The 14,646-nt window shown below is 42.8% G+C and overlaps 1 protein-coding gene across 1 annotated transcript in view; it reads left to right on the top strand.

The window, feature by feature from the left end:
- hmcn2 (hemicentin 2) overlaps positions 1–12,789 on the top strand; it is a 43,663-nt gene extending 30,874 nt beyond the window's left edge. Inside the window, exons 50-81 of the mRNA XM_076104936.1 lie at positions 240–321; positions 1,097–1,233; positions 1,322–1,463; positions 1,570–1,714; positions 1,858–1,985; positions 2,203–2,359; positions 2,468–2,589; positions 2,678–2,842; positions 2,967–3,074; positions 3,195–3,329; positions 3,578–3,712; positions 3,874–4,143; positions 4,239–4,429; positions 4,521–4,734; positions 4,912–5,046; positions 5,469–5,659; positions 6,355–6,436; positions 6,762–6,932; positions 7,678–7,830; positions 8,243–8,380; positions 8,777–8,898; positions 9,024–9,264; positions 9,384–9,443; positions 9,565–9,684; positions 9,797–9,931; positions 10,167–10,286; positions 10,516–10,641; positions 11,341–11,469; positions 11,556–11,849; positions 11,942–12,061; positions 12,150–12,276; positions 12,411–12,789. Of these exons, the coding sequence (XP_075961051.1) occupies positions 240–321; positions 1,097–1,233; positions 1,322–1,463; positions 1,570–1,714; positions 1,858–1,985; positions 2,203–2,359; positions 2,468–2,589; positions 2,678–2,842; positions 2,967–3,074; positions 3,195–3,329; positions 3,578–3,712; positions 3,874–4,143; positions 4,239–4,429; positions 4,521–4,734; positions 4,912–5,046; positions 5,469–5,659; positions 6,355–6,436; positions 6,762–6,932; positions 7,678–7,830; positions 8,243–8,380; positions 8,777–8,898; positions 9,024–9,264; positions 9,384–9,443; positions 9,565–9,684; positions 9,797–9,931; positions 10,167–10,286; positions 10,516–10,641; positions 11,341–11,469; positions 11,556–11,849; positions 11,942–12,061; positions 12,150–12,276; positions 12,411–12,789 (4,974 nt within the window). The remainder of the gene's footprint in view (positions 1–239; positions 322–1,096; positions 1,234–1,321; positions 1,464–1,569; positions 1,715–1,857; positions 1,986–2,202; positions 2,360–2,467; positions 2,590–2,677; positions 2,843–2,966; positions 3,075–3,194; positions 3,330–3,577; positions 3,713–3,873; positions 4,144–4,238; positions 4,430–4,520; positions 4,735–4,911; positions 5,047–5,468; positions 5,660–6,354; positions 6,437–6,761; positions 6,933–7,677; positions 7,831–8,242; positions 8,381–8,776; positions 8,899–9,023; positions 9,265–9,383; positions 9,444–9,564; positions 9,685–9,796; positions 9,932–10,166; positions 10,287–10,515; positions 10,642–11,340; positions 11,470–11,555; positions 11,850–11,941; positions 12,062–12,149; positions 12,277–12,410) is intronic.
- Positions 12,790–14,646: the final 1,857 nt, after the last annotated feature.

The raw sequence follows: 14,646 nt of genomic DNA, 5'->3' as shown, positions 1-14,646 counted from the left end.
ATGTGAAATGAAGCGAAACGATTATGTTTACTTGTATGTAATTCAATGTTCTTAATAGGTTGTTTATATGTGTGGTGTACATTATAGCTATAAAAAATATGCACAAAAGCATGAGCTTTAATCTGTATACCTAAAATTTAAAACAATTGCAAGAGTGAAGTTTTAACAGGATCAATCTACGCAAATACAGCATTGTTATGCAAGAACCACTCAAGCTGATTAATGTTGTCTCTTTAAAGGTTGAGGATGCAGGTCTGTACACTTGCTTGGCCAGCAGCCCAGCTGGAGAGGATGGAAAAAACCACTGGGTCCGAGTCCAAGGTGACACAAGCTGTTCTTTCACGTTGTTCAACTTGGAAGACATACATCATGCCCCCCCCCCCCCCTCTCTCTCTCTTAACTTCCTGTCTTACTTGCACCTGGGACTTGATGGATAAAGCTCTGTGTACATTCTAAAGTAATAATCGGTGTTTGCACAAAAGTAAAAACAGACTTGGTCTGGCATTAACATTTTCCAGCTACGGTCATGCACAGTTATGCACGCAATATGAGGTATATACGTACATTAAAAAGCCATTTTCATGTGTGTTGATTGATGACACAGACCGCTTTGATTTATGATACATTGTGCAGCATCCTTATCCCATTTCACCATTTGTTCTTGCTGGAATAAAATGGTGCCTCTAGAAATATAATAACACGCAATGCTGTTGAGACATACTGCTGAGATTAATGCTCCAAGTAAAATTCTTAAATTCATGATGTAAAGCTCTTTCTTTGGATTGTTATGACATACCCAACTCAGGCAACATTAAATCATATGTAGTGAAACACATTTCTTACAGCACATCCGTCTTTATAAATTCTGCACTGTGTGGAAAGCTAAGGATGTATTTTTCAGTGCAAACACAAGGGTTGGCTTCTGATCTACTGCCTGACTTTATCTCTTCCACATGTCTTTAAATAGCAGCACTTATAGGAGGAATTGTTCGTCACATTATTCAGTCTGGGTGCTTAAGCGTGTGTCACCACTGTAAACGATTTGTAAATTGCCTGAGTGAGGTCCACCGCTTTTTAACCAGTGGTTGTGTTTCAGTCCCACCCACCCTCCTTGGCTCTGGTGATGTGAGGACATTGACAGTGCCAGTTAATGGACATCTGACCTTGGAGTGCCTGGCTGACAATGACCCCCCTCCCGATATCGAGTGGTACAAAGATGAGGCCAAGCTGCAGGTATGGAGTCAAAATCAAAAACAGGTGTTGAACTAGAAACTATGTCCTCTGACTCACACATTTTCCCTCCCTCCTCTTGTTATATCAGCTTGGTAGTCGTATCCAGCGACTGGCAGGGGGTCAGTACCTGGAGATACAGGAAGTCAGGCCTGAGGACAGTGGCCAATACAGCTGTGTGGTCACCAACATAGCTGGAAGCACCAGTCTGTTTTTCACTGTGGAGATTCTCTGTAAGTCGGCCTGTCAATAATGATCTTCTTTTGAATACATCTTTTAAATAGTTCTACATGCTAAACCAAAGCACCTACATGGATCTGTCACTTTTAATTTCTCTAGTGCCACCAATTATAAAGGAGAGCAGCTCAGTGGTGACTGTACATGTTGGCCAGGATGCGGTTTTACCTTGCGAAGTTGAAGATGACACTTCAACTATGATCATGTGGAGGAAAGATGGCTTCCCCGTAACTCAAGATAACGATAAGTAGGTCCTAACGTATTCCTGCGCAATCTGTCCTTGTTATATTTTACTTTTCCGCATGTAAAACGAAAAACATAGACACAGCTACACACTGTGGTGTGTCTATCCATTCATTTATTTTTATTTTTATTGTGTACTTGTGTCAGGTACACAATGTTGTCAGAGGGCTCCCTGCGTGTGCATGTGGTTCAGTTGAGTGATGCTGGTCGCTACTACTGCACTGTGTCCAACCAGGCTGGCTCAGACCACCGGGGAGTGGATCTACGGGTGTTTGGTAAATATAGCAAAGAAAAACAAAAAGTTACTCTACAACTCTGGAGGTGCTTTTCCCTAATTTTATCATCACACATGGGTCTCTGTGTTGGTTCTGGTTAGGATTATAGTGCAACTGTCTTGCTTAAATACTTTTTAGGATATCTTATAGTGACTATAAGCACACTGAAATACAGGACTCTGGTCAACATACGTGAATCTGTTCTGTGTCCTATCAGTGGGTCCTTCAATCAGTCCGGGTCCATTCAATGTGACAGTAACCACAGGGATTAGAGCTGTGTTGAGCTGTGAGACGACAGGTATACCTCCGCCTGAAGTAACCTGGAAGAGGAACGGCACTCCCCTCGATATCAGCCAGCAGCCTGCTGCATACAGGTAAATACAAAGCTATGGTTGGACTAATTTTGAATACAAAATATGCACACATTAGGAATCACAGCCTTTACAACTTAAAAGCTGACCACATTGTGCTGTTCTGTCCAGGCTACTGTCCTCTGGGTCCCTGGTTCTTTTGACACCGTCCGATGAGGATGAAGGTTACTTTGAGTGCACCGCTGTCAATGATGTTGGGGAGGAGCGCAGGGTCATTGAGGTCATCCTGCAAGGTATTGATTTGGGTCTTTGTACAATAAGCAGACAGTAGTGAGTCATTTCAGATGATTGAATTGATGAATTTGCTATTTTCTCTTTTAGTCCCACCATCTATTGAAGACGATGTCACGACAGTCACGGCTGTGAAAATGTCTCCTGTGGTGTTGCCTTGTCACGTACAAGGACGCCCTCAGCCCACTGTCACCTGGACCAAGGGCAGTGCCAAACTGGGTGCCAGAGGAGGAAGTTATCGTGTCCTTCCCACTGGTAAGACAACATGTCTAAAGGCTTTTTAAATTAGTATGCATCATGGTAAACTGGAACAAACTACCACAGGGCATGGAATATATTTTTGCTCACTAAACTATGTATGTGATTCATTGCAATGCAGGAGTGTTGGAGATAACTGCTGCCGTGCCAAGCCATGCTGGCAGGTACACATGCTCGGCCCGCAACCCAGCTGGAGTGGCTCACAAACACATCTCTCTCTCTGTGCAAGGTAGGCTTTAATAGATAGCCGCATGTTACTGTGTAAACACTATGTGTTTGAACACATACAGTATGACAACACATGTAAATATATGTATATAACAAGGGATTTGTTCTTCTATGTATTTAGAACCCCCAGAGATCAGGCCAATGGCAGAGGAAGTACAAGCAGTGTTGCATCATGGGACCGTTCTGCCCTGTGACGTTCAAGGCTTCCCCAGACCTTCCATCACCTGGCAAAGAGAGGGAGTTCCCATAGCAACAGGTAATGACATATAAAACCCAAACACAGCACTTATTGTACAAACGTATTGTTACGTTACGGTAGATGCTGGCATTTGATATCTGTTTAAGGAGTTTCAATGAGGTCTGTGGCTGTTTTCTGTGAGAACATTCTTAATACTTTCGTTATTATCAGATCCCTGTGATCCCTGTGAGCAGGTCTCACTGTAATTCAGGGGACATGATCTGATTGTCATGCTCATGTGATGTGACTTTATTGCTTGATTACAGGTCACAGGCTCGCTGTGCTCTCAAATGGAGCTCTGAAGTTCTCTCGTGTCACACTTGGTGATGCGGGGACTTACCAGTGCCTGGCAAAGAGTGAAGCTGGAGTCGCTGTTGGCAGGACCACACTAGTCCTTCAAGGTAGTTATGGACTTTCAATCTCACAGATTGGAACAAAATGGTGATATCTGTGTGTTTGTTTCTAGTAGTCAAACTGGTTGTTCCTAATTCCTAAAAAAAAGTATTTTTGACATCTATAAATTAATTAATATAAATATATAATTAATCTTGTGTTCTCCCAGTGCCCCCCGTTCTGAGTGTGCCTCGGGTCGAGTACACTGCAGTGCTAGGCCAGCCAGTCAGTCTGGAATGTGTGGCTGACGGACAGCCGCAACCTGAAGTTGCTTGGCTCAAGGAGAGAAGGCCTGTGATTGACGGCACTCATATACATATCTTTGCCAATGGAACCTTGGCAATTACTTTTACCCAGCGCAGTGACGCAGGCCTGTACACATGTACTGCCAAAAACATCGCCGGCAGAGCCAGCCACGACATGAGGCTGGTTATTCAAGGTAAGTTAAGAGAGCATTTTCATATCATTTAAAGACTGAATATAGCAGGTTTATGTTGTATTAAAAAAATAAAACGATGTTGTTGCTTGTTTCAGTCCCGCCCATGATTCCTCCTGCGCAAACAGACCTGTCAGTCATTCAAGGATTTCAGGCGCTGCTGTCTTGTGCTGCTCAGGGTTCACCAGAGCCCAGAGTGACATGGGAGAAGGACGGTGCCATTGTGCCAAACCTTCCAGGCAAATTCACTGTCCTGCGATCCGGAGAGCTAATCATTGAGAGGGCTGAGGTTAGCCTGAGTATTCTTCACTGCATTACAAACCACCGTCTCTTTCTAGTTCTGGGCATACAAATCACTTCTGGTTGCTTTCTTCTCACAGCCAGGGGACGCTGGCGTGTTTACATGTGTAGCCGCGAATGCAGCAGGCTCTGCGAGACAAGACATCCGCCTGTCCATCAACATGAGGCCTGCCTTCAAAGAGCTGCCAGGTGATGCAACGCTGAACAAAGGGCAGAGGCTGGCCTTGTCCTGCCACGCTCAGGGAACACCGTCTCCTGTCATCTCCTGGACTGTCAACAACACTCCTTACACAGGTATTCTCTTGCTTTACCTGGTGAGCTTCACTTAAATATTACCGAAGTATTACAGTGCGATTGTGAAAAAAAATCACATCAAGGTGGCATCTTCTGTAGATCGCAGTAGGATGGAATAACAATCAATCTTGTTTAATCTGAACCGTGTTATGCACTGACTGATGAAACACGTTCCAGGTGCCACTGTAGATGAGGCTGGCAGGAGCTCCGTGATCGTTGAGAATGTGACCATGACTGACGCTGGGACCTACGTGTGCATAGCAGAAAACAGCGTGGGCTCCATCCGAGCGCTCTCGTTTGTTCGTATCAGAGGTGAGCTTCTTTTCAAGGATTATTCGGGGCTATCCGTTTAAAGGAAAAAGTGTGTGACATTTAGGGGGATTCATTGGCAGCAATGGAATATAATATTCATAACTGTGTTTTAATCATCGTAGGGTTTTCACTAGCTTAGAAATACAAAAGCAAAAAGCAATTATTTTGTCATGTAGAAAAGCAGAGTATTGATAAGAGTAGCTTCTAGTTGTACTAAAATCCTGAAGATAACTCTCCCAAACCTGAAGGCCGCCGTAGTTCTCCAAAACTCTTGGAAAGGGAGGGCTGAGCTGAGGGATATTTAGTTGGGTGCAATCTGCAACACAATACTGCATGCACCTAAATCTCACACACTGGGCCTTTAACTTTCTACAGATACTGTACTGATATCACCTCGATGAATATGTGCCGTGTGTCTCCAGAGCCTCCGGTGTTGAAGGGTGAAGCTATCATGTCTCAGACGGTCATCCAGGGCGGCTCTGCTGTGCTGGACTGTCCAGTCCACGGAGACCCCAGCCCAGTGCTCCGCTGGCTTCGGGGTGGAAAACCATTACTCCGCTCCATCCGAATGCAAGCGCTTCGCAACGGATCCTTGGTCATTTACAGCATCGCTGTAAATACAGAGCTCCCTTTATGATTTGTTGTGTATTTCCTACAATTTAAAGCAGCTCTCTCTTGACAAGTTTTGTTCAACCAAGTTTGAATGATTGAGCCCCCTTGAGCAAACTACTTGCATCAAATATTTCATGTCTTGTAGAACAATGGAGCAGTATTCCTCCTATCCATGCTTCATCTGCAGTCCCCTTGGGTGGATGGACATTGTATGACTGTCCTGCAGCGTTCCCACTTAAATCAGATTCAGTTCAGTCAGAAAGGCTAACAGCATTAGCAACAGAGGAAGGAGCTGAACAGAGAGCTGGATGTTCCCAGACTCTCCCCCTCTTTCCTTCGCCTGTAACCTTGTTAGGTCTCTAAATGCTGCTGTAATTGCAAAGCCTGCAGTTGAGATTTTCTCACAGACAGATGACCGTCCTTCCCACGGAGCACTCTAATGTGAAATTTCCCCTCTCCGGCCCAGTAATATCTATTATGACAAAGAATTCAATGGAATAAAGTCTCAACTGGCCAGTAGAAAAAGACAGTTTTTTTTTTTTTTTTGCTTTAATGTCAGTTTTCTGTCACCGTGAAACTATATGTGATCGAAGACACAGTTTTGTTTTGGAGCTTTGTGGCCCCATCAGGGGGGGAAATTGTTCCTCAGGGTGCCAATTAAGCCAAACTCTCCTCCTCTACCTGTTTGATCTACAGGCTGCAGATGAAGGGGAGTACCAGTGTGTGGCTGAGAGTGAAGCTGGAACAGCTGAGAGGACCATTACGCTCAAGGTTCAGAGTGAGTTCTGTGGTTATAATAACACACATTGTCATGGGATATGAAATTAATTAGAAAGATATACACAACTACACATGCCAGTAGCCTCTCTGAGGTTGGCTGGCTTCCCTTTCTAATAACTATTTCAAATAACTAGTTTTGCCAGACCTCCACATATTCATGCATTTTGTCTTCTTCTCATTGTCAAATTTTGGTTGTGTTTTTTGTCACTTTTTTTCCTACCTTCTTAGATATTTTAGAAGCTCATTGTTTTTTTTTTTTTTACAAATGATCTAGACTCAAAGCTCTGCTGTCTTCTCTGCTTCTCTCTCTCTCTCTAACACAGTCAATGGAGGCTACTCGAACTGGGAGGAATGGGGCCCATGTAGTAGCACCTGTGGACAAGGCTTCCAAGAACGAATCAGATTATGCAACAACCCAGAACCAACCAATGGGGGCCGATCATGCAGCGGTCCCGGTATCGACTCTAGGAAATGTCAAAATGGTCTCTGTCCAGGTATAAATACATTGGTGTTATTATGTTTTTGGAACATCCATCCGGTCCATTCTCGTAAACCTCGGGACACCTGGAGGGAATTTCTTTAAATTTGCCACAAACGACCACTAGGTCAGGATGAACTGAATAGATTTTGGTGGTCACAGGTCACTGTGAACTCACAAAACACGTTTTTGACCAAAGTTCAAGAATTTATCAGGTCATTTTGACAATTTCACACAAATAGGATAAATTGACGAAGTGATACAATTTTGAACAGACATGGATGTAAACTGCAACTTGACAGGATGTCGGAGGCATACAACTGCTAGGTTTGTCCTCATTCACTTTTGACAGAATATTTTATTTAACTTCATTGCTTTGTTTCATAATTTATAACAACAATACGATCCTGGTCAAGCTCTTGTGTGTACGAATGAACAGAATATTCTGAAAGTTACCTTACAGACAGTGTACACACATCAAAAGGACATTCATGAACGTGGGCTATTATTGCAGTATCTGTAAAGAGATACATGGCACATTCATTTATTTTATTTATTTACTTATTAAATAGGGACAGAGCACGTTAATAAACATCATTATAAAATACAAGATTTGAAAGGATTTTGCTGGAATTAGCAAAAATGCAGATTTGCATCCGTCGTCCCTAGGCAGGTAACAAAAACAGTCCATGTATCAACTCAAAGGTAATGTTATGAATAATTATGAATTATTCAAGTGCATGTCTTTTTGGTGATGAAAGGAGAGACTCCTCGCAGGACCAGAGGCAGCCTGATCGGCATGGTGAACGAGAGAGAGTTTGGTGTGTCCTTCCTGGAGGCCAACATTACAGACAATGTTGAAGAGGGGAGCAGCACTCTGCAGGCACACCTGAACAACATCCCTCCCAGTGTGGGTGAGTGATAGCACCTTATGGCCCCAGGGTTGATGTCACATGTCTAGAGAGAAAGGTCTCTTGAGTCATTGTAGTGCGTGTTGTAACAGTCAAGTGTGTAAACTAAATTGTGGGACAATCCAACGTGTTCTTGGAATAGAGTTACTCACTTTTTAAATTTGCACAGTATAGGTTCGATTGAAATAATAGGATGCAAAATAGTAAACTCTACTGATCTAAAAAAGGTTTTTTACTTAGACGTTCAGTTTCAGGGAAACTCTGGAGTTTGTTCTGTCTCTTTCCATGATTTTTGTAAATAAGAAGTGAAAACAGGAGATTGTTTTTGGGATGTGGTCCTAATCTTGTGTAGACTGCATGCACTGTATGTCTTTGGCTTTGTTTGAGGCCAAGAGCTGAACCCGTTTCGTTGTAGGTCCCTTGCTGCGAGTGCTGGTGTCTGCGTTTGCTCCCATGTACTGGACCACTGTGTTGCAGAGCGGAGCAGCCAGAAATGGCTACTCTCTCACTGAGGGCCAGTTCAGGCAGGAGTCCCAGCTGGAGTTTGAGACTGGTAAGTTCTGCAATAAATCAGTTCTACATGTATAACAGGTTTTAGCCAATGGATATTACAAGCTTATGATTTATTTAAGGTCATTTATATTCCAAGAAGGTTTTTTGAAGCTTGGCCAGTTGCTCAACTGATCTGTTACATGATGAAAATATTGCATCTAAAATCATGCAGATAGATATATCACTTTGCAAGCTACAAACAGACACACACTTAAGAGTTTTAGTCAGATTTGTTTTATCTGTGATCAATGATTCTCTCTGATTGTTCTTTGTAGTTTGCTAAACAACCAGCAGATGGCACCACTGACATTACTTTAGTTTACACATGAAGGCTATTACTTGTAAATAGTTTAATCACGCTCTTGTGTGCTTGTAAATTTCTTATCTCTTTAAACAGGGGAGATCCTTCGTCTGACCCACGTTGCCAGAGGTCTGGATTCTGAGGGAGTTTTATTAATTGACATCGTGATTAACGGATTTGTGCCTCCTTCATTATCATCATCTCATCTGAGCCTACAAGTGAGTTCACTGCTGTCATTACGATGTGAATTTACTAGACCTCAAACATACCTCACTAGAGAGTATGATGACGTACATAAAATCCTCTCTCATTTCTCTGACCGTATTTCCTTTGTGTCCCTCAGGAGTTTGATGAGTCATATGTGCAGACGGGCCAAGGGCAGCTGTACTCGTGGTCATCGCAGACCCACCAGAGAGGAGGAAACCCCATGGTGCTGCGCTGCAATCACACCATTATTTACGAGGGCCAGGAGGAGCGCCAGGGCCCTCTGCTCCAACTGCTCAAGGTCTCCGGGATGAACAGCGTCTACAACATGTTCACTCTCACTTTGGACTTCCATATCACTGCCAGCCTCCTCATTCCAGGTCTGGGGAGAATTGCAATGATTTAAAGTTCATTTAAAACACTATTGCTTCATCACATAAAAATGCTGGATCTGAATATAGAAGCAGCTATGAACTGAACTGAACTGTTCTGTTTGCAGATGGTTATGGAGACACTTGCCCTAAAGGTTTCACTGTTGACACAGCCTCCTACTGTGCTGGTATGCTCTTTCCTTTTTTTTTTTTCTTTTTTTTTTTTCTTTTTTTTTTTATGTCTCATACATCTTTGAACAGCTGTCCGTTTACCAGTTTTAATATTATGATTCAATGTGTCCTCATTAGATGAAGATGAGTGTGCGCTGCAGTCTCCCTGCTCCCACTCATGTAACAACATCATGGGAGGCTTTTCCTGTGCCTGTCCCTCTGGCTTTACCATCTCTACGGAAACCAACACATGCCAAGGTAAGACAAAAAAAGTGTTTTGGGGATAAATTACCAGATATACAATGGTAATGGTATAAATTATCTTCATCTAATCCATTTGGCCTTACACTTGTGTTTCACTTAAAACCAGATATTGACGAGTGTTCCCAGGGCTCACACATGTGCCACTACAACCAGCAGTGTGTCAACACAGTGGGCACATATCGCTGCCAGGCCAAGTGTGGACCAGGATTTAAGCCCAGCATTACAGGAACCAGCTGTGAAGGCAAGTCACTCTGAATCACTGTTAAAACTGCCTGTACAACATTTCATACATAACATAACAACTTATCTTCAACTGCAGCTGTTGTGCACGTTCCTCTTTTTTTTGTTGAATCCAATTATATTTGTTTCTGCAATAATCCATTAAGACAACTGTCATTTCCACGCATACAGTATGTTGTACAGTATACCGGGTGTCCACAGCAGATTGATGAAGATGTGTCAATTGTGTGTTCCAGATGTGGATGAGTGCCAGGAGTCTGCTCTCTCCCCATGCCAGCATCAGTGTCTCAATACTCTGGGCTCCTTCCGCTGCATCTGTCACCCTGGGTACCAGCTGTCAGGACATCGCTGCCTTGGTCAGTGACCTTAACTTGGTGGGACTCCCACAGGTTATTAAAGGGACAATTCACAAAAATAAACATGTTTCCTCGTACGTGTATGAGTTGCCTAACTGCTCACAACAAGGTCTGTGGATTATCTTGAGTTACATGGTCATGATTTCTGGAAAAAGACATTGCTGTTGTGTTTTCCAAATGTATTTTTTTGAGGCCTAACAGCTCTGTTGCAATGATTGCACTTTCACAGACATCAATGAGTGCATGAGAAATGTCTGCCCGGCTCACAAGGAGTGCCGCAACACAGAGGGAGGATACCAGTGTTTCGACAGCTGCCCAGCTGGCATGACCAAATCGGAGAATGGAGCCTGCATGGGTTAGTGGCTTATATCCACTCTCTTTAGTTGCTAAATGTAGCATTAATTCATGATTTCATTCACTTTGAGAAACAGCATGAAGTCATTTATGTCTTGAAGGGCTCAAAGAAGACAACTCTTGTGAGTTAACAGATTCATTTATCCTTGGACATTGAACATATGACAGTTGGTAGAATAAGCTGAATCTTGGTCTTGGTCTAAGCTGGTCTTGTCTGCATTATTATAATCGGCGGAAGCCAACAGGTCTGCTGGTGATAGTAGTGGCAGCTTCTAAAGACCTCTACACTGCATTTTACATTGCGTAACACCAGGTCAGATTTCACAGGATTACTTCAGGGCACAAAACAGCAAGAAGTCGCTGCTTGTTCTTCACAAGGAAAGCTAAAGCTTTTGTATAAAAGTCTATTAATTGGTACTTAGAGAAAACCCTTGACCGAAGACGTAAAGATCCTCTTTATAACAGGAAGCAACACAGTTAATGATAGTGTGGTCTTCATTTGAGGAAACTCTATAGTCCCAATAGCACCACTGGTATGAGATAGAGGCTCCCACCATCCCAAGTTACTAAAGGTATCACAGTTAAGGTCAGTCTCAGCATTTTAAAAAGTTGATAAAGTTTATCAAAATAATTACAGGAGAGACAAATGTAATGCTGAGGTTTGGTGGTGATATATTGTTGTTTACTGATTATTTTTCAGATGTTGACGAGTGCCAGGATGGAAGTCACATGTGTCGCTACACTCAGATCTGTCAGAACACAATCGGAGGTTACGGTTGTGTGTGTCCCAGAGGTTACCGATCCCAGGGAGTAGGCCTGCCATGTCTGGGTAAGACATCGATGTCTGTTTTATAATTCAACTCTCCAATGACACTCACACATGAGAATTTACTTGACCCGTGTTCTACTTTGTAGACGTTAACGAGTGCCAGCAGACACCAAACCCTTGTGCCTACCAGTGCCGCAATGTGCCTGGCAGCTTTAGGTGCCTGTGCCCTCCCGGTACTGTGCTGCTTGGAGACGGGCGCTCCTGTGCGGGGCTGGAGAGAGGGCAGACCTTCACCAACGGCACCAGAGTCAGAGCAAGACTCCGCCCACAGCTGGTGTCGTCTGTCGGCAGGCCGATCCTCTCCCGTTCTCACGGAGTGTCTCGCATCACCAGACAGAGCTGTCCTGTGGGCTACACCAACAGAGGCGGCACATGTGTTGGTGAGTGTGTATCAAAACTATCAAATGCGGCATAAGTCCACATCATACCGTCTTGTCAACCTCTTGATTCTCACACATTATTCTCCGTACAGATGTAGATGAGTGTCTGCTCAGAAAGCCATGTCAACACGAGTGCCGAAACACCATTGGCAGTTTCAAGTGCCTGTGTCCCCCTGGTTACCAGCTCTTACCCAATGGCAGGATCTGTAAAGGTAAGAGCTTCATTAAACTGTAACTATAAACTTCTTCCTCCCTTTACATTATTGCAGCTAAGGTCCTATCCCCTTTCTCTACCTCTAGACATTGATGAATGTGTAGATCAAGGCATCCAATGTGGACACAATCAGATGTGTTTTAATACCCGAGGGGGATACCAGTGCCTGGATACTCCCTGCCCTGCATCCTATCAGAGTGGACGAAGCCCCGGGTAAATTGCATGAATTGCAAGTGTAAATACAATAATTAGGCTGTACATGCTGCAATTATGACTGCAATATTTTGTAGCTATAAAATATTTTTAATACTAATGTGTCAGTGGCACTTTCCTGTTGACCTTTAAAGGACGTGCTACAGGCCCTGCTCTCTGGACTGCGCCGCAGGAGGCTCTCCTCTGCTCCTGCAGTACAAGCTGCTCACTCTCCCCTCTGGCATTCCGGTCAATCACAATGTGGTACGACTTTCGGCTTTCTCAGAGTCAGGCGTCCTGCAAGAGCGTACGTCTTTTACCGTACTTGAGCAAGAATCGGTGACAGGTGTAATGGGCCGGGTGTTTGGCATCAGAGACGAGGCAGGCAGGGGGATCATCTTCACTCTGCGGGCTCTGAACGGACCAGGACTAGTGCGCCTCAAGGTGCAGGCCACCACCATCTCCCTGCAGGGCCGCATTACCTATCAGAGCATCTTCATTATCTACATCTCCATCTCGACGTACCCATACTGAGCCACTGCGCAGCTTTACAGATGACTCTGCCTCCCAGTGGCCTTCGGATGCCTCTTACTCACAAGGCATTTCCCCCCCAAACCCTGTGCCTCGGACACATTAGGCCACGTAAAGAAGCTCTAACATACAAGAGAAGGTGGACATGGTTAGTAAGTGGATCTCATGAAGATGGATACCCTCATCTGTGACTGAAATGTCATGGTGGAAAATGTCCTGTTAAATGTTCACTAGGTTCTGTTGAATTAATCATAGAGCAGAACCTACTCTGTTGAAGAATTCTGAACTGAGAAACATGCTGGATGAACAAAATATTTTGTTTATTCCCTAAATGCCCTATTTGAGGAAAACATATTTCTAATCATTATCTGAAAAATGCAGAATGCAAAAAAATGTAACGACAACCAAGCTCTGAAGTTATTTAGTATCCATCAGGAACTACCAATTTATTTTTGTTCTGCTTTCTATCATTGTGTTTGTTTACTTTACAATGTTATCTTATTCTGGGACAGATTCATTCTTATATGAAAAAATGTTTGCAGCTGGCAATACAAGTCTTTCAACAGTTATGAAATTGTAAAAGTTTTGCCCCGCTATTTTAATTTATTTAAGTCATTTGTACACATCAGTCTTTCTAGCTAGCGACATTGATTCATCTGTCGTTCGTGTTTTTGTACTCTTTTTATAACATTTTTATCACGTGTGAAAGTTTAACGGTGCTAATCTGAATGTACTTGAGTGTTTTAAATACTCTCCACAGAGTTGGACTACACTTACAGTTTCTGCAGTGTAGCATTAGCTATAACATGGCACGTCTTTCCTGCATTCATGACGCTATACACTAGAGCTTTAACGACTAGCTGACCAATCGAGTAGTTAATCGAAAGAACAGCAATCACCAACTATTTTGACAATCAATTAATTATTAAAGTAATTTTTCATGCAAAATGGCAGAAGATGCTGTTTTCAGCCTCTCAAATATGGAGTTTTCCTGCTTTTTCTGTTTTGTATTATATTAAACGTATTGTTTTGTGGTTTTGAACGGACAAAAAAAGACATTTAAATACATCACCTTGGAGTTGGATGAACTGGGATGGACATTTTTCACTATTTTCTGACATTTTATAGACCAAACGACAAAGACTAAATTTATCTAGACAAACAATCTGCAAATTGATTGATAACGAAAATACTCGCTAGTTGCAGTCCTACTATACACAACATTGTAATACTCATTTCAACATTTGAAATAGTTCAGTAATTAGACACGTGCCATCAACATACAAATATAAATGATCTGAAAACCATAAAATGCCGACAATTGCTGTATAAATGTTTGCTCTAATCCTGCAGATTGAACAAATGTGTCCCTGTTATTGTAAATGAGTCTCAAATATGTGTAGAAATAAACTGGACAACAATTTGCTATCGTCTGTTACTACCATACCATAGTCTCAGTCAGTCTTAGTTATATCTCATTGTAGAACCTGCACTAACCTTTTGTAAACAGCATGTTGCAGCTGACAAACAGTACTACTGCAAACATGTATCATTAACCAGGGAGAGAGTTTACGCACAACCTACACTTTGTCCATAATGCTAATGAATGACGTATTAACCCTGAGATAATCTGAACATTGCGATCACTTCTACCCTGGCCTACTCCGACCCAAGCTTTGAGTAAATCTAAAATATTGTTCTTACTCTGTTATGATTCTTGCTCTCTGTCTCTGACTTATGCTCATTCAATCGGTTGTCTTTTGAAGCAAATTAGTATATAAAATGTTCAGTCTTTAAAATCTTGCTTAGCATCAAAGCCAAAAGCGGCTCTGTATTTGGCAGGTGAGAGGTAAAGACAAA

The sequence above is a fragment of the Anarhichas minor genome, unplaced genomic scaffold, assembly GCF_050575085.1.
Source record: "Anarhichas minor isolate MPS153535 unplaced genomic scaffold, ASM5057508v1 ptg000030l, whole genome shotgun sequence".
Taxonomy (NCBI): Eukaryota; Metazoa; Chordata; class Actinopteri; order Perciformes; family Anarhichadidae; genus Anarhichas; species Anarhichas minor.
The sequence above is the reverse complement of the archived record's forward strand: the minus strand, read 5'-3'. Positions and strand labels throughout refer to the sequence as shown.